Here is a 24,103-nt window from a genome sequence, read left to right on the forward strand (position 1 = left end):
AAATTAAATTTGTCTTCCCCCCCAACACCAGCTCACTCTCCCAACATTGCAGCACATCTAAAGTACAACTGGCCTCACATTCATTGAGATTTAAAAGGTTAAAGTTCCCAAATGGTAGGGAAGTTGAAAACGTCCCTATCATGATTGCAAATCTATACTGACATAACCAAGTGGTGTTTGAAAATCTGTGTTCGCCAAGATCTAGTGAGAGTATGGAGAAAAGAGAAGGGGCCAAGGTCAATATCCACAGGTGCTGTGAGGAAGCTGGGGGAGAGGGAAGAGCAAGAAACCTAACATGAGGACAAAGAAATAATTCCCAGAGAAAACGACTAGGACGTGTCATGCCATAGAACCACCCCCTTCCAAAAAAAGAGCATTTCAAAAACAGAAGCATAATCAAATGCTACTCAAAGAACAGGGAAGAAGTGAGCATAAGCTATTGGATTTGATGATTAAGAAATTCCTGGGAATGAGACCAAGTTTGTGGTAGTGGGGCTGAAAGGGGAAAAGTCATTTCCCATTCATTTATTCAACCAACATTTATTGAGCATCTAGGGGTTATGAATTCAAAGCATGTAAGCCACTGTCCCTGTCCTCAAGGCACTTACAGTCCAAGAGGAAAACAGAAAATAGACAGTTATAACAGACAGTAAGAAATGCTTCAGGGGCTCTGGGAACACATATGAAGAGGAACTAACCAAGAGTAAGGGAGAGGACAGAAGATCAAAGGTAGCCTTTCTGGAAAAGATGACATCTGAGCTGTGCCTAGACAGGAGTGAGCCAGTCAAAGAAGGGAAGGGGACCCTATACAGAAAGGGCATAATGGCTGGAGAGAGTGTCTTATACTTGAGTAGTAGACTAGGTAACTCAGTATGGCTAGAGCCAAAGATTCCTGTGGAGAAATGGTGGAGAATGAAGCTGAAAGGTAATGAGGGGGACAGAAAGGGCTTGTGGGCAATGTTAGAGCCGATGGGGAGTCAAGGAGAGATGTTAAGCAGGAAAGTAACATGAATAAATATGACTTTAGAAAGACATCTCTGGTGGGCAAATGAAAAATGAGTTGGAAGGTCAAGGTCAAGAATAGATGCTGGAAGACCCAACGAAGGGTTGGGTCTTTATATATAGATATAGATATAGATATAGATATAGATATAGATATAAATAGATATCTAGATATCTAGATATATCTATATATATCACATTTTCTTTTATCCATTCATCTGTCGATGGATACTCAGGTTGTTTCCATGTCTTGGCTAATTGTAAATAATGCTGCAGTGAACATGGGGCATCTTTTTGAGTTAGTGTTTTTGTTCCCTTCAGATAAATACCCAGAAGTGGAATTGCTGAATCATATGGTAGTTCTATTTTTAATTTTTTGAGGAACTTCGATGTTTTTCATAGTGGCTGCAACAATTTACATCCCCACCTTTGCTTTTGTTGTTCCTTTTAGTAAAGGTGTTCATCTTTTACCCTGATATATTTTCTTCATAGCATTTAATTCTATATGACATGTCCTTGTGTATTTGTTTCCTTGTTTGCTATCTGATTCTTCACACTAAAATATAAGCCTCTTGAGAGCAAGATATTTGTCTAATCCACCACTATTTCCCCAATACCTAAAACAAAGCCTTGTACATTGTAGGCATTCAACATAGTTATTAAATAAATAAAATAAAATCTTTATTGAGCACCTGCTTGTGCCAACCTCTTAGGTGCTGAGGATAAAGAAATGTAAAAAATCAATAAACAGAAACTTCAATTAAATAGATTTGGGAGACCAGAAAGGAGAGCTCTTACACCTGCAAGGATAGCAGAGCCCAACAGGAAGAACTCCTCTTCTTTCCATGGCAAAGACTCAGGCAGTGAGAAGCCATGGGATCTTTGTTTACTTAGCCCTCCCAACTTCCTTTCCCTTCTTATAAAAGCGCTCTCCTTCCCTTGCCATTGGGGGACTTGCGCGTGACTCATAATGGTTACAGACCTCCAATTGCAATTCTCTTCTGATCCTGAATAAACACATCTTTGCTGGAGAATTGCCTGACAGTATATTTGTTTTAGGTCAGCAGAAGTAATCAAAACAGATGTAATTCCAAAACCCCAAAAGCATACAATTTAGTGGGAGAGACAGACAAAAAAACAAGAACACTATTAAAAAATAATAGTTATGTACAATGTGAGTGCTATGAAGGAAAAGAACAGGCCTTACAGCAAGGACTGATTTTAGATTGAGTAATCAGGAGAGGTCTTTCCAATGGGGAACATTCTGAGACGTAAACAGAGACCTAGTCAAACTAACAGCAGATGGAGAAGAGTTCCCTATGGGATATGAGCACGGGCAAAGCCCCCTGTAGGATTTTCGGCATTCACTTCTTACATTTTCCTCTACTGGGATGCTTGTTTTCATCCAAGAGTCATAGATGTTTAAAGCTGGAAGTGATCCTAGAAGCTATCTAGCCCACCCTCATTTTACAGAAGAAACTACGAATACATACGTATTTTTTGCTGGGAATTTTCAAAGTCTTTAAACTGAGGGTAAGAGAACTTAGATGCCCTGTGGGAGGGTCAGCAAGCTGACAGAGCCAGCAGGGCTACGTTTAGAATCCAGTCTTCCTGACTTTCTCTTCAGTGGCTTCCTGTCATTCAGCCATCTAAATTCAATATATTAAAAATAGTAACTTCTACTGAGAAATTACATGTGCTGGGCATTGTTCTAAGCACTTCGTGTGTATTAACTCATTTAATCCTCACAATAGCAAGTGCAGGAGATATTATTATTATCCTTTCATTACAAATGAGACAGCTTAGAAACAAAAACTTAAGCAAGATGCCCAAGGTCATGCAGCTAGTGACCGAATCAGCTATCCAGACTCCAGAGCACACTCTCAGTTTCCATGTAGCTGCCTCTTTCTGTGCTGTAGTTTTTCATCTTACAAATGATGTATCATTTTGCAAGGGTGGTTCCTGCTAAAATTAATGTAGCATCTTCTACAATTTAAAAGTCATAAAAACTTTATATCAAAATCATTTGTGAACTTCTTAACTTAGGTAGCATTACTGATTAGGGCTGAAGTGATGAAAGCCAGGTCTATGGGCACAGCAATCTTATACCCAAAATAAACTGATCCTAAAGCAATTTTTAGATGTTCGGCTTCATCTGCTTTTTCATCCACACCACAGATTGAGCCAACACACACATAGTTCTTTGATGGAGCATTGTGGTTTTGGAAGCTCCCTTATCTGAAGTTCACACAGTACATGCCTAAGAAACTTGGAACCAGTCTGCTTTAGTGAATTGAGGTCAGACTGACCTCTGAGGTTATCAAAACATAAACTCAAAAAGTCATTGAGACTACTCTTTTGTTTTAGAATTCTAAGTAGTTTAATCTAACAGGCCTGAACCATCTGGTTTCTCTCCTGCAACATGGTACAAGTTTTAACGTTTATCCAGGGCCTTTTTTCCCCAAGTGAGATGAGTCATCAACACTATAAAATCTGAAGGTGATTTTACAAGTCTTTGCAAGTCCACACACTATTATCTTTTACAAACAAACAAAAAGTTACAGTTGTTTAAAATGAAAGACAGCCCTAAGATACTACTTGTATTGTTAAACTAATCAAGCACTTTTTCATTTTAGGACAACTGCATTACTTGACTAGATTATTTAGACTTTCCAAATTCATCAACATAAGGGTTTTCTCTGTATTGCTTGTCAAACTACACACATACAAATAAAAAAGAAACGTTGCATTTTCATGGAAAATGATCTTTGCCAAACCTCCCAACTAGCTGAGTTTGACTGATAGTGTATGAGCTCTACCATCTAACAAAGCAGCCTTTCGTAATGGGTAAATGATACTAAGGAAAATGATAGTGAAACAGAAGCTGACTTGTTTTCATGAGCTGATGCAACTGAACCTAAAAAGCAAGCCTACAGTTCTCCAAGTTAGGTTCAAATTGTATCGCAATAATTGAACCTGATTGCTGTTTTCAATTATTCCTTCAAAACATTAGGCAGTCTAAATATACAAATCTCTATTTTGAAAACTAACACTTCCAAAAACTTTAAAGTTTAGATCCAACTCTCATTACATTTTTATGTTTTGTTTCTTAAGTCCCTGAGAATTCATTGACCAGAGAAGTCACCAAATTAAATGCCATTTTAAAACTATGATTTAAAAAATTAATTCTGCAAATCTATTGCATTAATAAGCTTAATAAACCCACTGTTTAAGACAGGAGTGTTAGAATCATTAATTTCCAATTTTATAATATTATATAAATTCTCTCTTTTATTACCTGTACATTTTAATGGATATTCTTGACAATTTATTTGATTGGGAAAAATTTGAGACTATCTCCAAAAATAATTCTGTGCTTTAGTGTCATGTCAAGATTGAGTAATTTTTAAAAGTTACTCTTGTATTTTTTTAAGGGTAGTACAACTAAACAGATGTACTGAATATAATGGTTCTTTTTTTTTTTTAACATCTTTATTGGAGTATAATTGCTTTACAATGGTGTGTTAGTTTCTGCCTTATAACAAAGTGAATCAGCTATACATATACACATATCCCCAAATCTCCTCTCTCTTGCGTCTCCCTCCCATCCTCCCTATCCCACCCCTCTAGGTGGTCACAAAGAACCCAGCTGATCTCCCTGTGCTATGCGGCTGCTTCCCACTAGCTATCTATTTTGAATATAATGGTTCTTAATTATTGTTTTTTGTTTCACAATTATTTTACTCATATGTACACATATTATAAATGATTATTTTACATATATCAATATAATTACATATATATGTGTGTATATATTCTGTTTCTTTAGAATTCTCCAAGAGGAAAAACCAGAGTGATATAGAGGCTATAATTTTACCCAAGTAGTCAGGAAAACCAGATTCTGGTCTCAGTTTTGTAGTTGTCTGGCTTTGGGGATGTCATTTAATTTCGCAGATCCTCAGCTGTCCCTCCTGAAAAAGGTAATAGCTCAGCACAAAAATCTCTATGTTCTTTTCTAGATCATGCTATGGTTTGAGCACTCTGGCAGACTCTATAAATGTGATCCTAAAAGGGCTCAATATCATTCCACAAAGAGGTGGGGGTGGGAATTAGGGTGGAAGGAGGGACAGGAAGGCTGATCGTAACCCATGACATGATATCATAAAGAAATATTTAAAATGCAAAAACTGGAAATGGTTTTCATTGTCCTGAGCAAACTCCCCAGTAATTCTACATGTTCCCCATATCCTGATATGAGATTTTTCCAAAGTGAATCCAAACGTCAATTAATTCAACATAAACTCGTCTCTGTATGTTTAGAGTTTTGTCGGGGTGCTGAGAATGCGGAAGTCTTAAAAATCAAGGGCCAAGAGGGTTGAAACTGCCCAAGGTCGTATTGCTAGTGAGTAGCTAAGGCAAGATATGAACCTAGTTCTCCTGAGCCCTATGCCTGGACTTTTCATCATTATATTATCAAACCAAAAGACTTCCTATGAGAAAGCATGCAAGTTCATAGCTCATCATAACTGTTGAAGTTTCCATGTACAAGTTTCTGTTAGGGCCCGGATCACATTAGAAAATGGTTTCCTGACTCTGGGTTCTGTGGTTCTTTATGAGTTGGCATTTTTAGTTTCTCTGAACTGGAAGACAGAAGAGTATTAAACCAGAGTTCCTCTGCAGCAACTATGTATTGACTTCTTAAACATCTTCTTGTTTCTTATCTGTTGTAATTGTTATTTTGCTTTTTACTGAAACCAACACATTTTTTTCTGACAAGAAGGAATGCCCTTTTAAATACTGTCTGATGACTGGCAGTTCAAATCCACCTTCAGTGAGGCTGATTGCCCAATTATCTCACCCAATCCCCCACTCAAAGTCCCCTCCTGCCCATAGCAATCTTGCAGTTAGACCTGGCCTAGTGACAAAGTTCTAACCTAAAGCACATCACTGAAATTCTTGACTGTGGGGTCTTGGGGAAACTTTGGCTTTCCTAATAAACAAAGGTAGAGAACCATTTGCCTTCTACCACTGTGATTTTCCCCCTTCTCCTGGCCTCGTGAATGAATATGAGGCTGGAAGAGGAGTAGCCATATTGCAACCATGAGACAATAAGCAAGAGGATACTAAGGACCGTGGAGTGAAAAGATAGAAAATTTCCACTTTTATTGGCATTATGGAGGACCAGCCCTGGATTGCCTTCCTCTGGACTTTGTGTTATAGGAAAAAAATAAGCCCTATTTCTTTTTTTTTTTTAATTTATTTATTTTTGGCTGTGTTGGGTCTTCGTTTCTGTGCGAGGGCTTTCTCTAGTTGCAGCAAGCGGGGGCCACTCTTCATCGCGATGTGCGGGCCTCTCACTGTCGCGGCCTCTCTTGTTGCGGAGCACAGGCTCCAGACACGCAGGCTCAGTAGTTGTGGCTCACGGGCCTAGTTGCTCCGCGGCATGTGGGATCTTCCCAGACCAGGGCTTGAACCCGTGTCCCCTGCATTGGCAGGCAGATTCTCAACCACTGCGCCACCAGGGAAGCCCAGCCCTATTTCTTTAAGCCCCACTACCAGTCAGGTTTTCCTGTACTGGTAGGTGAAGGCAGTATAAGCTGATACCTTAGAGAATTACTAGACCCAGAATGTTGTGCATAAAATAGCTACTTTGAAGCACACTGAAGTGTTTGCATCCAGTCAGCTTCTGAGACTAGGGACTTAAATGTTTTTATGCTCTCCTTAAGTCATCTGTATGGAGGCCCATAAAAAGAAAGGTGCTGTGTTCTTGAGGCCTAAAGATCTTTCAGAACCTTACCCCTTTTCTCTTCTGTTTCAATCAGCACTAGGATTATTTTTCAATTATTGAAAGCTTACCTTTTATGTCTATTCATCAATAATTGTTTAGAGATTTGACTGTCACAAGCACAAGAAACAGCCTGAGGAAAACTTTGGTGTTTTTATTCTAGATCTGCACCATCTTTCTTAACATTGAATTGGAGCAGCACAGTATAATTTCTTAAATGACATATTCATTCACTTGATAAATATTTTAAAATATTCTGTATGCTTGTAAATCAGGGAATATAATATGAATAAGACATACTCCTAGACATCCAGGAATAATCTAGTGTGTGTATACCATTGAGTGCCTTGACTAACAAGCAACAAAACCATGTTGAGAAACTGTCTTGTATTTGAAGTTCATTATGCAGCTTTCTGTCGACTACTCCTCATTGACTCAAAACTGATATTAATAATGGCCTGAAAATAGCTTTCATCACTACCCATGGCAGAAATTAGAGAAAAACATCTAATATAAATATTCTACATTATATAGGCAAAATGCCCTTAGAACAGAAAAGGAAGCAAAGATGGGTATGGATGGTACATTTGAAAACAGGGTACAGAGATCAGGAGAACAGGATTGAGGAAAGGGGTCAGGAAGTAAGGTGAAGGAGTTCCTACCTGATGGCATGTATTTTCTCAGTGAAGAAGGATGGAAAGTGAAGGTGAACGGCAGTGAAGTGGGGGATTTAGCATGAAAAATTGAAGAGTGGTAATAGTCTGCTCAGGGTACCATAACAAAATACGATAGATTAGGTGGATTAAACAACAAAAGTGTATTTCTCATAGTTTTGGATGGTGGGAAGTCCAAGATCAAGACTGTGTCCAGTTTGGTTCCTGGTGGGAGCTCTCTCTTCTCTGCCTTCTTGCTGTGTGCTCACATGGCAGAGAGAGAGCGCTGGTGTCTCTGCCTCTTCTTATACAGGCAACCGCCCTTTTGGATTAGTACCCCAACCTCATGATTTAACCCTAATCATCTCTTCACAGGCCCTATCTCCAAATACAGTCACATTGGAAGTTAGGGCTTCAGCACAGGAATGGGGAGGGGAGGACACAAACATTTAGTCCATAAATAAGAGCTTAAACAGTCTCTGTAAGAAATGGAAGGAAGAGACCCATAGAAGGATAGACAGGCATTGTTTGGAACGACTGAAGTTAAATACCACTCAGGAACACCTTCAACAGTCTTCCACTTCCAGCCATGATAAGATAATGGTACGAAACTATCCTTCCCACCATATATAACTAGAAAAATGGACAAAATATGTGAAACTACTGCTTTCAGATGTTGGACAACAGTCATCACAATATTCGGATCTGTGAAAGAAGGAAAATAAATGAGATGAGACTTATGATAGCCCAGGCTTTCTGCATGGAGACATTTTTTGGCTGCTTGTGAGAGAAAGAGTGCCAGGCAGTCTCACTAAGCCAAGGAGATAGAACCCCAGTGGGGTTCAAGGATGTTGAGGTTGCTGGAATTTATTGGCAAAGTATTGGAAAAGTGGGAGTTACACAAAAAAGATAGCTTGAGAAGTCTGCATAGGGATCCTTGCATCTTTGCATTTTAAACAATGTGTGTGCAGGGGACACTCCATGAAGCTGAACAAAAAAATGACTACTGGGGACAAAACATCTGCAGGGAATCTGTAAGCAGAGCAACTACAATAGTTCGTACGGGATTGGAAAATTTACAAATTGAGACAAATCAGAGTACAGACATGCCACAGAACACTTGGGGCATTCAGTAAAGACCCAGGAAGGTCACATGATAGGAGTAAGGAAAAACTAGCCTAGAGTATAAGTTATTCTAGTCTTTCCTTAACAAAGCTTAAGTATAAGGTGAGAAAAGATGAAGCTTATCTTCAAGTAAGTTAACTGACTACAAAAAACAAATTCAACACTTCTTAAAAATAACAACATAATATACTCAACAATGTAACTTATTAAACATCCAGCATATAATAAAAAAATTACTATATCTGTAAAGAAGGAAAATCTGACACAACACATAACCAAGAGAAAAATTTAGAATGTAAACACACAGAGAAATTACAGGGATAATAAAACTAGTAAACAAGATCTTTAAAACAGCTATTATAAAAATGCTCAAGGATTTTCAAAGAAAAATGAGAGAGAAGTGGAGATTTTTTAAATGAACCAAATAAAACTTCTAGAGATGAATACAACATCTATAGTGAAAAAATTCACTGGAATGGCTTAATAGCAGATTAGACACTGATTTTTTTTTTCCCCTAAACAAACACTGTTTAATTATTTTGGAGGGAGGCAGTCAACAATAAAAACAAAAAAATCCCTACTATAAAACTAGGCAAATGCCAGTAACGACCAATGATTTTCTTGCTGTACATTACGAGGAAGTTATCGTTTATTGTGCCCTTCCTCTCTGTATCTTTCTGAGATGTTTCTAAACTCAGGATTGACTACATGCATTTTTATCCCCTTTTAAGGTAGTTGAAGAAAAAGGAGGTTAACAAAAGCTAGTAAGAATTTTAAAATATGCTAAGTTCATCCTACTTACAAAATTCAGCAGTATGTTGCAGGCTATCTATTATGCAAATTGTTGGTGCCTTTTTTTTTTTGCCAGTTTTGGTGAGTAATTAAACAGAAGTTAATGGCTTTTTAAAGACAGTTGCATATTTACTGTGCTGAACTTGAAGACATAGCAATAAACACTATTCAAAATGAAGCACAGAAAGAAAAAAAAAGGCTTAAAAAATGAACAGGAGCTCAATGAAATGTGGGACAATATTAAGTTGTTTAATATATGTGCAATCATTGTTCCAGAAAGAGGAAGGAAACAGAAAAATATTTGAAGAAATAATGGCTGAAAACTTTCCAAATTTGCTGAAAAATATAAACATGTATATCCAAGAGTTCAATGAATTCCAAGAAGGATAAACACAAAGAAAACTACAAGGCATATCAAAATCAAATTGCTAAAGATTCAGTAATAAAAAGAAAAATCTTCAAAGCAACAAGAAAGAAAAAGACACATACATACAAAGGAAGAAAAAAAATATTCCACTGATTTCTCATTTAAAATAATGCAATCCAGGAGACTGTGGAATGACATCTTTTAAATGGAATGAATGAAATTTTTAAAAACCTGTCAGTCTAGAAGTCAATGTCTAGAGAAAATCTCTCTCAGAAACAGAGTAAAAATAAAGAGTTTCTCAGAGAAACACAAGTTGAGAAAATTAAGCACCAACAGACAAACCTGTTCTTCAAGAAATGTTAAAGGAGGTTCTTCATGCTGAAGGAAAATAGTTCCAGATGAAAACTCAAATCTAAACCAAAAGAAAGAAGACCAGAATCAACCGATTTGTGGAAAAATAGAAAATACTTTTTTCTGAGTTTTTAATTTCTTTAAAAGATAATGAACCCTGGGCTTCCCTGGTGGCTCAGTGGTTAAGAATCCACCTGCCAACGCAGGGGACACGGGTTCGAGCCCTGGTCCGGGAAGATCCCACATGCCGTGGAGCAACTAAGCCCGTGCGCCACAACTACTGAGCCTGTGCTCTAGAGCCCACGAGCCACAACTACTGAAGCCTGCTTGCCTAGAGCCCATGCTCCACAACAAGAGAAGCCACCACAGTGAGAAGCCCAGCGCGCCGCAACAAAGAGTAGCCCCCACTCCCCGCAACTAGAGAAAGCCCGCGCACAGCAACGAAGACACAACCCAGACAAAAATAAAATAAATAAAATAAATTTATTTTAAAAAAAAGATAATGAATCCCTTCCACTACCCTTTCACTTTCTTCTTTCAATACAATTCAGTCCTAAAGCCATTAGATTGGTCCAAGCAAAGCAGGCATCCATGCCAGGGTAAGGGGCACAGAGGGGGCTCTGTTGGCCCAGAATAGGGCATCAGAGCTAGGGTGCATAAAGGGGAGCATCCACTCAGTGGAGCAGCCTTCCTTGCACAAAACAGGTGAGGAGGGTGTCCCCAAGGAGGAATGTCCCAGAGTAGAATATCAGAGACCCAGTGGAAAAAGGAAGACAAATGAGGAAGCATGGCTTACTGTGGGATATTGGAGCCCAAAGTAGATGGAGCTCAAGAAGAGGACATCTGCCCAGCACAGACAGTCAGAGAACAAGCAGACTGAGAAGGGCATTCGTCCACATAGAAGTATAATGTAAGATGTTGAAGTCTGCAAGGAATGACGAGGAAGTCCCTAAGGAGGGGCAGCCACTGTGGGATGTCAGAACCTGAGCAGGACAAGGAGGGGGGACCAAGGAAGTGAAACCCTGTATAAGATACCAGGAGCTAAGTGGGATGTGGAGAGTGGCTCTATTGGGGGAGGGGACACGGGTTCGGGCCCTGGTCCGGGAAGATCCCACATGCCGCGGAGCAGCTAAGCCCGTGCGCCACAACTACTGAGCCTGCGCTCAGAGTGGCTCTATTGGGGGAGGAGGGTGGCATGTGGTGACAGAGCCTATTCAGTATAAGATGGGCATCCCCAAAGAGGCATGGAGCGTCAGAGCCTGAGTAGGGTAAGGAGGACATCTACATAGGAAGGTACTCAGTGCAGGGCGTGTTAGCCCAAACAAAGCTAGAAAGGCAACTACATAGGAGGAAAAGCAACTGGCATAGGATGTCAGAGCCCAAGCAGTATGAGGAGGGCCTCTGCGTGGCAAGGGATGTCAAATCCTGAGCAGGATGAGGAAGGTATCCACACAGGGAGGGAGCAGTGGCAGCCACGTGTGTGACTGCTTACACACAGGAGTGATCAAATAAGTAAATACATGAAGAATAATGAGAGCTGGGATTCTCACTGTTGGAGAAGGACATTGCAGATATGTAAAAGGAGAAGACTAGTATGAGCCCTGTGGTGCTAAATTGGACCTGGAAGTATCCACATACAGTTTAGGTTTAGTTTAGGTTTTTTAGGTATATAGAGGTACATAGATATGGGGGGAAATATGTATATGTGTGTTCCTACTTACAGTCTCTAGCTCTGTCTACTGAGAAGGCGTGGGAGAAGCAACAATTCAATGGTGATGAACACAGATAGAGTTCAAATCTTGGTTCCTATGTACAATTCTCCATTAAAAAGGATTCAAAGAGTCCTAGAGAAATGACCTATCCAGGGTGGAGCACGGAAAGTACAAGAGGAGCCTGGGACATCATGCTGTGCTATAAAGTAAGGAAGTGCTCAGAGGATGATAGTTACACATCAAAGGGACAGAGAAGGCAACCTGAAAGGACTCCCACTGAATCTGGAACAATTCGAGCACCAAAATAAATAGTGATAGTAATGGATTATAACCCATTGAATAAAATAGAAAACCATGAGTTTGATGAGGAATGGGTATATTTATATAATTGTAAAGTACCTACCCACGAAATGCACATCCATTACAAAGGGGGCAACTGAATAGTGGAGAAGCCTAGCAGACACCACTTTCAACAAGCAGCCACCGTGAAATCACCAATCCTGGGCAAATCCAAATCCTGTGCCACTGATAGGATGCAGTGAGAAGAGCACAGCATGATGTCTGTGGTATTTCCAGCAAAAATGCAGAACCTGAATCTATTCTTGAGGAAACATAAAACAAGCTCAAATTAAGAGATCTTCTACAGTAAACCTGGCCTGATCTTCATGTCAAGGGAGTGAAAATTAAAGAAAGGCAGACTAAAGGAGAGGAAGGGCCATGATAATCAACTGTTCTGTGTGATTCTGGACTGCATCCTTTTACATTACTGGGACAACTGGGGATACCCAAATTAGGTCTGAGGATTTTGATGGCTGACTGTAAGAGGATGCCCTTGCTTATAGTAAATACACCAATAATATTTAGGGGTGATTAGGCATCATGTCAGCAACTTACTCTCAACTTGTTCAGGAAAAAATATTCTTTGTGTTGTACTTGCAACTTTTCTGTTTGAGATTGTTAAAAATGAAAAATACATGCTGAATAAAATATAATTGACTGTTTAAAGCAAAAATAAATTCTAATGTAGGGTTTATAAATACATAGAAATAAAATGCATGGCAATAATAGCATGAAGCACAGGAGGGGGGAAATGAAAGCATACTCTTGTTAGGTTCTTACATCATATGTAAAGGGATAAAAAATTATTCTGAGGCATAATGTGCAATAAATTAAAAATGCAGCTGCTTACAATGTAAATAAAGAAACAGTCAAAACGTAGGAGTTCAAAGACAAAAAGCAGCTGCATAAGTGTAGGAAGGAGTGTGATATGGCTTAGAAAAATAGCTAAGAGTGACATATTAATATGACACAAAAAGAGAAATAATTAGGGCAACAGTAATAGACTCTGTTACTTAAAGCTTTAAAATTTCTCTCATCAAAAGACTCCATGGGCAAAATTGAAAGCAAGCATCAAGTGTAGGGGGAAAAAATCTCAAATACATTCCAGGCAAAGGGTGAATATTACCAGTATATAAAGAGCTATTACGATCTGTAAGAAAATTATAAGGATTCCAATTTAAAAACAAGCAAGAGATGAGCAGGCAATTTATAAAGAGGAAACAGTGGACAAAAATGTCCTCATCCTAACTCTATGCCATACATAAAGTGCAAGATTAGATATAAATATAGGTATAGATATCTTGTTTCCCAAAATAACTTGAGCTCAAGTCTCTACATTTAGAAGGATGGATTTAATACATGGAATTTTATAATGTAAATCTGCCATCAACCAGAATAAGACAATATTTTACAACTCTTCCACCATTTATCAGGTAGCCCCACAAAGTAGAAACTGCTTATTTATCAAAATAGGAAAGAATATAACCAGTAGTTGGAATTATGGCTTATATTTCAGAGATCAATTCAATGAGTTTTAAGTTATAGATACATGATTCTTGTTGTTATGAACTCATGATCTATGGAAGAAAGATGATAGGCATAAATATTTTAACTAACTGAAAGGTGCAGTATGACAAGCCCCATTTACATTCTGGAGTGTAGGTATAACGTTAAGATGAAAAGATTAGGGATTAGAGATTAAAAGCTAAGCATTGGGTTATCTAAAATCAGCTGTACCTTAAATGACAATATATGCTTGAAGGAGGAAGGAAAGAAAGACATTCCTTTCATTCTTATTTACTATAGCTTTGATTTCTCCATTTTTGATTGTTACAACAATTTACAGCCATCCAAATTGATGACTTCCAAAAAATGAAATAGCCCAAATCTAGTTGTAAAAAATATTTTTCTTCAAAATATGGCTTCCATCATTCATGCAAGGTTCATAAAACCACTCTTTAAACAAATGTGAAAATAACTAGTTAAGACATATGAATTCATACGAACCTGTAATACTGTTCTTTTGGGTAACTGTGAAACGTCAAATTCAGGAATCTCACCTACAAGAAAGACTTCAGACACATTTCGTTCAGGAGAAATGTATTCTTCTTTAGAATTTACTCTGAGTTTTAACTTGCTTCTCCATTTTTTTAATTGAAGTTCATGCTTTAACATCTGCCATGGAAATAATTTACAAATTCCATGGAACTCTTGTAAGGATTAAATGAGATGATACATGTAAAACACAATGCTTGATACAATCATAGCACCAATTAAACATTATTTATTATCATTGTTGTCATTATATAAATTATCATTGTCCAGAGCATGTGTAATAATGTGTAGTCTCTGAACCACCATTATAGATCATTTCCACCAGTTGTCATACAACATTGGCATAGGCAATCATCTTGAAGATGTGGTCCAGCCTTCTCTTTTAGAGATGAGGAAGCTGAATCCCAGAGAGTCAAGGTCCTGGTAATGCCAGAACTGGTATGTGGGGCATGGAAGGGTGAGGGTTAGCATGGAGGTATAGCAGGAGAGTTAGGGGAATTCCCCAGTGGTCCACTGCTTAGGACTCTGTGCTCTCACTGCCCAGAGCCTGGGTTCAATCCCTGGTCGGGCAACTAAGATCCCACAAGCCACATGGTGCAGCCAAAGATGAAAAAAATAAATTAAAAATAAAAATAAATAAATAAAAAATTATTTTTTAAAAAAGAGACAGTCAGAAGGAAAGAATTTGGAGAATTGCCTTATCTATCATTACAGGAAGTCCCCATTTTAACTTTCAATACATTCCTTAAAACTGCATAATCAAGAAAACACCCAAAGGGTAAATAAGTGTTGTACCCATACAAACACACACACACACACACAATTTTGGTGTAATATATGGATATATTAGAGCCTAAGGAAAAACACACAGTGGAGAGCTAGCACATACAAGTGTTCCCTGCCTCTCCTCCCAGCAGACACCTGCCATCCTCACTCCACCCTAGTGAATACTGGCCTAGTAATATTGTTAGGCCAAGATAGCACATGGCTAAAAGAAAACATTTTCTCTAACTATTTAATACATATCTATATTGAGGATATTATTATCATATATATTAATATATATCAACTACTGCAAAACATTATGCTCAGTGTATGGGGATGGTTAAGAGAACAATACTGCCTGCTCTCAGGGACGTTCAGTTTAAGGGGATGTAAAAGGGTCAGCCTGGTCATGCACAGTTACCTTTTCACCATTAGACAATCAATGACCAGGCTAGGGGCCAGGTCAAACATTAGCTTAGTACAAGAAGTGGTGGAAAACACAGAATGACCAGACTAAAACAGTGGTACCCAAAGTACAACCGTTTAACTGGCAACGTTGAAAATGTAGTCCACAAAAGGCAGGTGCTAGAGGACATCCGGTAAGAACACCAGTTCAATACCAGGGGATGATAAACTTCTAGAGAGCAAGAATGATCAATGCTTTATGCGTCTCAGTCTCCTCCGCAGATTCTAGCACTGTTTCAAGCATTATGTGAGTAACCTTTTCTTACTCTCTTGGTACATACGTAGTATCGTCAGTGTCAATATCTGAACCAATCTGGGGTGAGAGGCATTGATCTTACCCTCCACAGGGCAACCATAAAACAGGGGGGTTAATTTCTTCCTATTTTTCTCTTTCCTATTTATCCCAACTTTGTATTTCAAAGAATATTAATAAAACATTACCTCCTAAATAATGTAACTAAAAAAAATTCCAGCATGTTTCTATGTCTGTTCCTAGTAGTTACTATGAATATTCTAAAACAACATTAAATGATAATATACTGTACTGATAGCTAAAGCAAACTAGAGATACTTTTAAGTTTGGAGGAGTTTGCTTGGATCCTCTGTTTTGATTGATTTAATTCCTAATGGGTGTCCCAGTTAAGAATGATCCTTTAAATTTAGCAATTTAGTAGTTTAAAAAATAATTTAGTATTAAGATTATAATTTATTAAATTGAATGTTGAAAAAGAATAAGTAGCAATTTAATCTTATCTAGAAAAGAATAAATTTAGTCTTTATCATTTATTTCTCTGTTATAATCATATCAAACAGTTTCTCTTCCACTTTAGACATCTATATCCACCTAAACACTTGCTTTAACAAAAAATCTTGGTGTCTTTATCAATAAATTTAAACAAAATGTTAAAAAGATTTTTCCTTGATGTTCATAGTTCAAATGAAACAACAAAATTTTTTAGGAAATATTTTGGGTAGCTGAGGTGACATTTAAATTACTAAGTTAAAAGAACAAGGACCCCATTAAAAGTATATAATATTCAGAACTTTAGTGTTTTCCACACAGCATTATTATCTGAGGCAACATCAATGTAACAGCAAAATTCAGTTTCTAAAAAAATTGTTTCCAATATGCCATACCAGCTCATCTTCTCTCTTTTTATACTTATGTCTTGCTTTATCCCTCCATTTATTTAGGATAATTATCATCTTGTAGCAGTGGAACATCTGTTGTACCCGCAGTAGTGTATCTGAAGAAAGTGCATTAGATTACTGTATATAGTTAAAGCTGCTCTCAAAAAACAAAGTGTTTAATATTCTATCATGTTTATAATATGAACCAATGTTGCATCTGATAGTTTTTTATTTTAATTACATATGAAATTACTTTTGACAGCAGTAGATAGTACTCCTGAGACTTTATTAACCTGTAAACATCACCTTTGCCCTTATAAATTAAGATATAATAGATGCAGTAAAATGTCAAGATATATATCATTTCTTTTTTAAAAAATCTGTTCTTTATGAAACCAGAACTTCCAAATTTATTCATAGAAATAGTCATGAGGTAGTATTCTGATTTAGTTAAATACCCTATGATTAAATAGATTGCTCCATATATATATATATATATATTTTTTTTTTTTTTTTTTTTTTTTTTTTAACCAGGGGTCCAAAGCTCAAATATAGGGGCCAGGCCGGAACGAGGATGATTAAGGCAGGCCTTCGGGACACCACTCTTAGATAATTGTTTCCTCTCAGAAACAGAGACCCACTACCCTTATGTTATAACCGTCAGAGGGTCCACTCTGAGGTACCAACAGGAGCCAATCAAGAGGAAATGATTCTCTGATTTGCAGCAGCCATAAACAAATCAGTATCTAGTGAGCTGGATAAAATCTCTATTCCTGCTCCTAAGAGCACATACATGCACTGTCCACTCATTACAACTATCAAGGGTTTAAGTAAAACTTAAACTTATTTTTCTTTAAGTTTTCTCAGGTATTCATTAAATGAAATATCTATAAAGAATGAAGAGTTCTCTACAAAAAATAGTCAGTTTTGATATCTATCTATCTATAGCTATACCAGCTCTCTATTATGTAAAAAAGTTAATAGTAGATCCCTGTTTATATTGAAACTTGTATATATATATCACACAAATACATATAGAATTTTAAATATGCCTGTTTTCTATTACACTAAAACCCTTTGAGACAAATCTCATTAAATATTTTAAATTAGTGGCTTTACATTTCATGACAATCCTCTAGACATAAAAATAATAAAAAATTCTTTAGTACAAATTATGTTTAACTGTTAAGTTTGTTGACACCTTGGATACATGAAAACAAAAAACCAATTGTTACTATGTAAGGATTTACCTTTAAGTCGTTCTTTTCGACCTTTCACATAAGAGTGCCAGTGATGAAATACACATTTTTTAAGCCTGAAATTGTCATATTCTATTGATTTTTCCATTTTTTCAGCCAGAAGGTCATCTTCATTTGTAGGAGGTATTGCTATCTCTCTCCACGTGCTGTAAGCAGAAACATAATATTTTGATGTTAGGGCAATACGTTAGTAAATAAATTGAGAGAGAGAAGAAGAAATACACTGGGCTTCCTCTACCGCCTCAAAAACCACAGCATGAAAGAAATTGTTAAATTATTTTTATTGTTTTATTTACAGCCAGTCCTTGCATTTCCTTTAAGCTTGCACTTCCCTTGTCTATATTTCTAAAGCCCAGAAAGCTCTGAAATCCAAAAGTTTTTTTTTTTTTTCATAACCTATTTAAGGGCAAAGCTAGACCTGACCTAAACTAATTTTGCATCAAAACCTCTCTGAATCTGACACATAGCTGTTCATAGTCTTTCTTCATTTTACTTAGTAAGAATATACATATATGTTTTACTGTTGAAATACTAATATGTTCAGATATGTTTGGTTCCAACATGCCATCCCAGACACCACTGAATGTTATACAGTACACAGTATGTGCAGAGATTTCCTTTCTAATATTTTTTCTTAGAAAGGGAATCTAGATTCCAAAACATGTTGTCTCCAAGGGCTTCAGATAGCGGATTGTGGACCTATACTTTCAATTTTGAAGTTCTATTAAAAAAAAAAAAAGTGACACCTCAAAGAAGTAAAGAACATCTTTTAACTAAGTAAAAACCAATTAAATATAAAAGAAATATATAATACAAAATGGTGGAAACAAGATTAAATAGGTAGGGACTTCCGTGGTGGCGCAGTGGTTAAGAATCCGCCTGCCAATGCAGGGGGACACGGGTTTGAGCCCTGGTCCAGGAAGATCCCACATGCCGTGGAGCAACTAAGCCCATGCGCCACAACTACTGAGCCCACGCACCCTAGAGCCCGTGCTCCGCAACAAGAGAAGCCGCCTCAATGAGAAGCACATGCACCGCAACGAAGAGTAGCCCCCGCTTGCAACTAGAGAAAGCCCGCCTGCAGCAACGAAGACCCAATGCAGCCAAAAATAAACACATTAATTAATTAATTTTTAAAAAAGATTAAACAGGTAAAATCAGCACAACTGGCCAAAAGTGAGCTGTTCTTCACATGGAGAATGTCAAGAATAAGAACACAAAGAGGAAGAAATAGTGTATAAAAATCATGTTCTTACTAAAAGTGGGTCTTCAGTAAATGTCCAGTATAAAAAGTACATGCTTTTATCATTAATTCTGGAGTCACCTAAAATAAAGAAAGAAATGAAATAACAAGCATTAGAAATAAATGGAATGCACAGGCTACCTCTGGAAGATGTACAAGAGAATGAGAGCGATGGTTGCATTTGGGAAGTAGAATAAGGCAGTAGGGAGACAGAAACAGACTAGAAGAACTATATACCATTTATATATTCTGGAATTTTATTGTGTATACCTATTACCCATTTTTTTAAAAGTTAAAATCACAGCTTAAAATTTTCCCATTATATTGCACTTACTTTAAAGCATTTTCAGGTAAGTACTATGGCATTATTATTATCAAGTATATTGATAGGAAATATTGATAGTTGTGGGTTGGCTGATCATTATTAAGCTGAATGATTTTGCCTTCTCAAGGGTAGAAAATGAGGGAGGGATAAATTGGGAGATTGGGATTGACATATACACACTACTATATATAAAATAGATAACTAATAAGGACCTACTGTACAGCACAGGGAACTCTACTCAATACTCTGTAATGGCCTATATGGGAAAAGAATCTAAAAAACAGCAGATATATGTATATGTATAACTAATCCACTTTGCTGTACACCGGAAACTAACACAACATTGTAAATCAACTATACTCCAATAAAAAGTTTTAAATAAAAATAAAAATAAATAAATAAAATTAGGGGATGAGCCCAAACTCAAAAAAAAAAAAAGAGTAGAAAATGAGATTCTCTGTTAAAAAAAATACAAGAATGCCTCACTTGCCAAGCAGGAATAGGAAAACTATATAAATTAAAAGTCTAAACTGTGGAATATGCTGAAAGAGATGCAGATATCACTTGCAGTTATTCACAATAACACACATTAATGTGGGAATGGCTCACTGAGGATTGCTGAAATCATCTGTACCTTCTGTACATTCTTTAAGAGTAAAGATAGTATTATATTAACGGTAGGTTAACGTAATATAGGTATCTTTACTCCACCTCAGTTGGACATCAAAGCTCTTAGGAAGGCAACAGCAGCAGCACTAAGCCTCCACCTTCAGATGGCTTCACAGGTTTGGGACAGAGACATTTGGATTTCTTGAATTCACACAAGACAGCTTTGAGATTCCCAGAAGCAATTGGTTGGAATTTTAAGGAGAAACCAACCTCCTGTGTTACGAAGATAGGGGCTAGAAGCAGTGAAATTTGGGATACTACTATCAACACTGTTACTATCCCAGGATGGTGAGACCTGGGGAAATTTTGTAATAAATGAAAAGATAATGAAATACCATTACAAATCATTAATGCTAACTTACAAACAGATACCGAATTTATGGCTCTTTAATGTCAGTAGTAATTGGTCCCATTACTTTTCTTTCTTTTTTTTTTTTTTTTTTTTTTGGCTATGATGGGTCTTCATTGCTGAGCGTTTTCTCTAGTTGCGGAGAGCGGGGGCTACTCTTCGTTACAGTGCGTGGGCTTCTCATTGCGGTGGCTTCTCTTGTGGAGCATAGGCTCTAGGTGCGTGGACTCAGTAGTTGTGGCTCGCGGGCTCTAGAGCGCAGGCTCAGTAGTTGTGGTGCACGGGCTTAGTTGCTCCACAGCATGTGGGATCTTCCCAGACCAGGGATCAAACCCGTGTCCCCTGTATTGGCAGGCGGATTCTTAACCACTGTGCCACCAGGGAAATCCCCCCATTAATTTTTAACTTTGTAAGATACTCACTTTATTATATATGAGAAAATGGATGTATTTAAATAATACCTATAGAAAAAAGGTTTTACTTCTATAATATTTGATGTACCTAGTATAGTATAATTTAATCATTAACTTCAGATTATAATTTTTGGTTTCTGGCATATTATAACATAATTTTTCTTCTGGTGGGCAATTCCTGTTTTTGCTCAGTTAATCCTTGAAACAAGAAATTGTATATTAATTGTCTTAATATATCTTACCATATTTTAAAGCACCATGCCTTTATTTCATTCGTGAGCTTTATTAATATCCCATATAGTATCATTCTAGAATAATGCTAGCAAAATAGTATGGAGTTTGCTATAGATTGAATGTTTGTGTTCCCTAAAATTCATCTGCTGAAACCTAATCCCCAGTGTGATGGTATTTGGAGGTGGGCCCTTTTGGAGGTGATTAGGTGATGAGGGTGGAGCTCTCATGAATGAGATTAGTGCCTTTAAAAAAGAGACCCCAGATGGGCTTCCCTGGTGGCACAGTGGTTAAGAATCTGCCTGCCAATTCAGGGGACACGGGTTCGAGCCCTGGTCTGGGAAGATCCCACATGCTGTAGAGCAATTAAGCCCATGTGCCACTACTACTGAGCCTGCGCTCTAGAGCCTGTGCACCACAACTACTGAGCCTGTGCTCTAGAGCCTGCAAGCCACAACTACTGAGCCTGTGTGCCACAACCACTGAAGCCCACATGCCTAGAGCCCGTGCTCCACAACAAGAGAAGCCATGGAAATGAGAAGCCCACGCACCGCAATGAAGAGTAGCCCCTGCCCACCACAACTAGAGAAAGCCCACATGCAGCAATGAAGACGCAACGCAGCCAAAAATAAAATAAATAAGTAAATAAACAAAAAGAGACCCCAGAGAGTTCCGTCTCCCCTTCTGCCATGTAAGAGTATAGCAAGAAGATGGCAGTTTATGAACCAAGAAGCAGGCTCTCAAGACATCAAATCTGCCAGCACCTTGATCTTGGACTTCCCAACCTCCAGAACTGTGAGAAATAAATTTCTCTTGTTTGTAACCACCCACTCTATGATATTTTCATTATAGCATCCTGAACAGACTAAGAGTTTATAAATATGTGTTGAATACATTAATTTAAATCCCTCCCAACTCTGAACTGTTTATTTTTCATAGGCTATTAAAGTTAATAGTAATAACAACAATAGTAAAAAGAAACCATGTCTTTAATGCAGGAGTGAGCACAGTCTAACATACAGTACCATGGCCTGACATAAGTATTGGATTTTTCATGCTGAGTAGTTTTCTTATTTTTTGACCTTCTGCAAATTATTGACAGACCATTTAATGCTCAAGGAGCTTTTGTGCATGGAGGGAAACACTCACTGCTATTTGTATTTTAGAGCTCTGTTTAATAAACACATAGTTAATTCAGTACAACTTGGAAAAATCAATTTTTCTTAAACATGTAAATGTTTATTGCAAATTTCATTAGGTAAGGTCCCTGAAACAACTTAAACTAAATTAAAAACTTACAAAGATGTTCCTTAGAACTCTCAAATGCCATACACAGCAGACACACATACATAAATGCTATATCATTAGCTATTATTACTTCTTTTATATTTAAACTTATCCTAAAGTAAATAATATGAATCTAGTTTGTATCTTCACTATTTCTATACTTCATTATTTTTATTCCTTCCAGATTACAGTAACACTTATTTTGATTCCTCCTCAGGAAACAATAATCTACCCAATCTCAAAAGACTACTTTTGCAAACCAGCAAGGATATAGGATGTGGTTATCTTGTTTAGGGCACAAGATCTGTCTGCTTCTCCCAAATTATTAAAACCCCAGCCCCTGGGTTCATAAAGTTAAGTTTCCTTTTCATAGTTAAGCTTTGGTTGTTATATCAGTAGGACTTTTTAAGTCCACATCTTTCATTTAGATTTTAGAGTTTTGTTACACAGTGCTCTCTCTGATAGCATCATTTTAAAAGTCGCATAAGGGAGTGATCTCCAAGACATACTGAGTGAGAAAAGCAAGAAGCAGAAGGCTATATGTAGTCTGCTGCTTCTCTGGAAGAAGTCAAGGGGGCGGGGAATACATGTATTTGCTCATATTTTTTCAAAAAAAAACAATGGAGAGATAAACCAAAAGCTACTAAAACTGGTTACCTAGAGAAAGGGATGGAATAGAGTAGATAAAGAGGCAGGAAAGGGAGCAATACTTCTCTGAGTACTCCTCATTTATTGTTTTGATTTTTGCTGTCATGTAATGTTACAAATAATTGAAAAAGCATAATTATATCAAAGAAAAAAAAGATGACCATCGACACACAAAAAAGTATTATTTTAATGAAAATACCGGGTAAGATATATATATCTTGAAAGCAAAAAGAATTGCATAATTTTCTTAAACTGCTTTCCATAGTTCTTTGGTTAGTGGTCTTGTGGTATGGTTATTTCAAAACCACCATATGGGTGTTGTAGGATGAAACTAATAAGCAATTAGTTAATGTCAGGCAGACCATGGGTGCCTCCTGATGCAATGCATTAGAAGGAACCCAACATCTCTGCATTATTCTTGTCATCAGAGAAAAAGAAGGAAAAAAGAACCTGAATATCGAGTTTGTAGATCTAACTGCAAACTTGCAGGAAATACAAGAAACAGAACAAATGAAAGGATTCTAGAGGAAATGAGAATGTAGGACATTTTACATGACAGGTGATCTGTTTTCTTCAATAAATAAGGGGCATGGGAAAAAAGAAGAAAGGAGAACTATTGCAGATGACAAGAGACATTAGATACATAACAACCAAGTGTAATATGCGGACCCTGTATGGATTTCAACTTAACAGAGCCATATGTGAAAAGGCATTTTCGAGGCAATTTGGAAAACCCAAATATGGACTGAATATGGAGTTTATATATATCTGAATGTAATCATCACTAGATGATATTCAGGAATTATTGCTCATTTCATTACATTTCATAGACAATTGCACTGTGCTATGTTCTCTAAAAACACCATTTGTTGTTTAAAGATGCACACTGAAGTATTTACTGGTAAAGTAATACAATTCCTGGGATTTACTTTCTAATACTCCAGCAAAAAGGGGGAGGGGAGAATAATTAACAAGATTGGCAAAATGTTGATTATTGTTTAAGCTGAATGAGAGGGGATCATTATATATTCTCTCTACTTTTGAGTCATATTTAAATTCTTCTGTAATAAAAAGATGTTTTTAATGTTACAGATGCCTTTTCTTCTTGTAATTAGTAGGCCTATCTGGAGATTTCAT

General features: G+C 37.2%; 2 protein-coding genes across 2 annotated transcripts in view; one reads left to right on the forward strand and one right to left on the reverse strand.

Moving 5' to 3' along the window:
• The window catches only part of FBXL13 (F-box and leucine rich repeat protein 13), a 190,347-nt gene that overhangs the window by 144,817 nt on the left and 21,427 nt on the right, over nucleotides 1-24,103 (reverse strand). The window contains exons 4-7 of the mRNA XM_059932534.1: nucleotides 19,058-19,125; nucleotides 17,793-17,947; nucleotides 16,549-16,658; nucleotides 14,134-14,301 (exon numbers count right to left, since the gene is read on the reverse strand). Coding sequence (XP_059788517.1) covers nucleotides 14,134-14,301; nucleotides 16,549-16,658; nucleotides 17,793-17,947; nucleotides 19,058-19,125 — 501 coding nt within the window. The remainder of the gene's footprint in view (nucleotides 1-14,133; nucleotides 14,302-16,548; nucleotides 16,659-17,792; nucleotides 17,948-19,057; nucleotides 19,126-24,103) is intronic.
• The window catches only part of LRRC17 (leucine rich repeat containing 17), a 171,312-nt gene that overhangs the window by 132,106 nt on the left and 15,103 nt on the right, over nucleotides 1-24,103 (forward strand). The window lies entirely within an intron of this gene.

Source organism: Balaenoptera ricei, chromosome 9 (assembly GCF_028023285.1).
Source record: "Balaenoptera ricei isolate mBalRic1 chromosome 9, mBalRic1.hap2, whole genome shotgun sequence".
NCBI classification, from domain to species: Eukaryota; Metazoa; Chordata; class Mammalia; order Artiodactyla; family Balaenopteridae; genus Balaenoptera; species Balaenoptera ricei.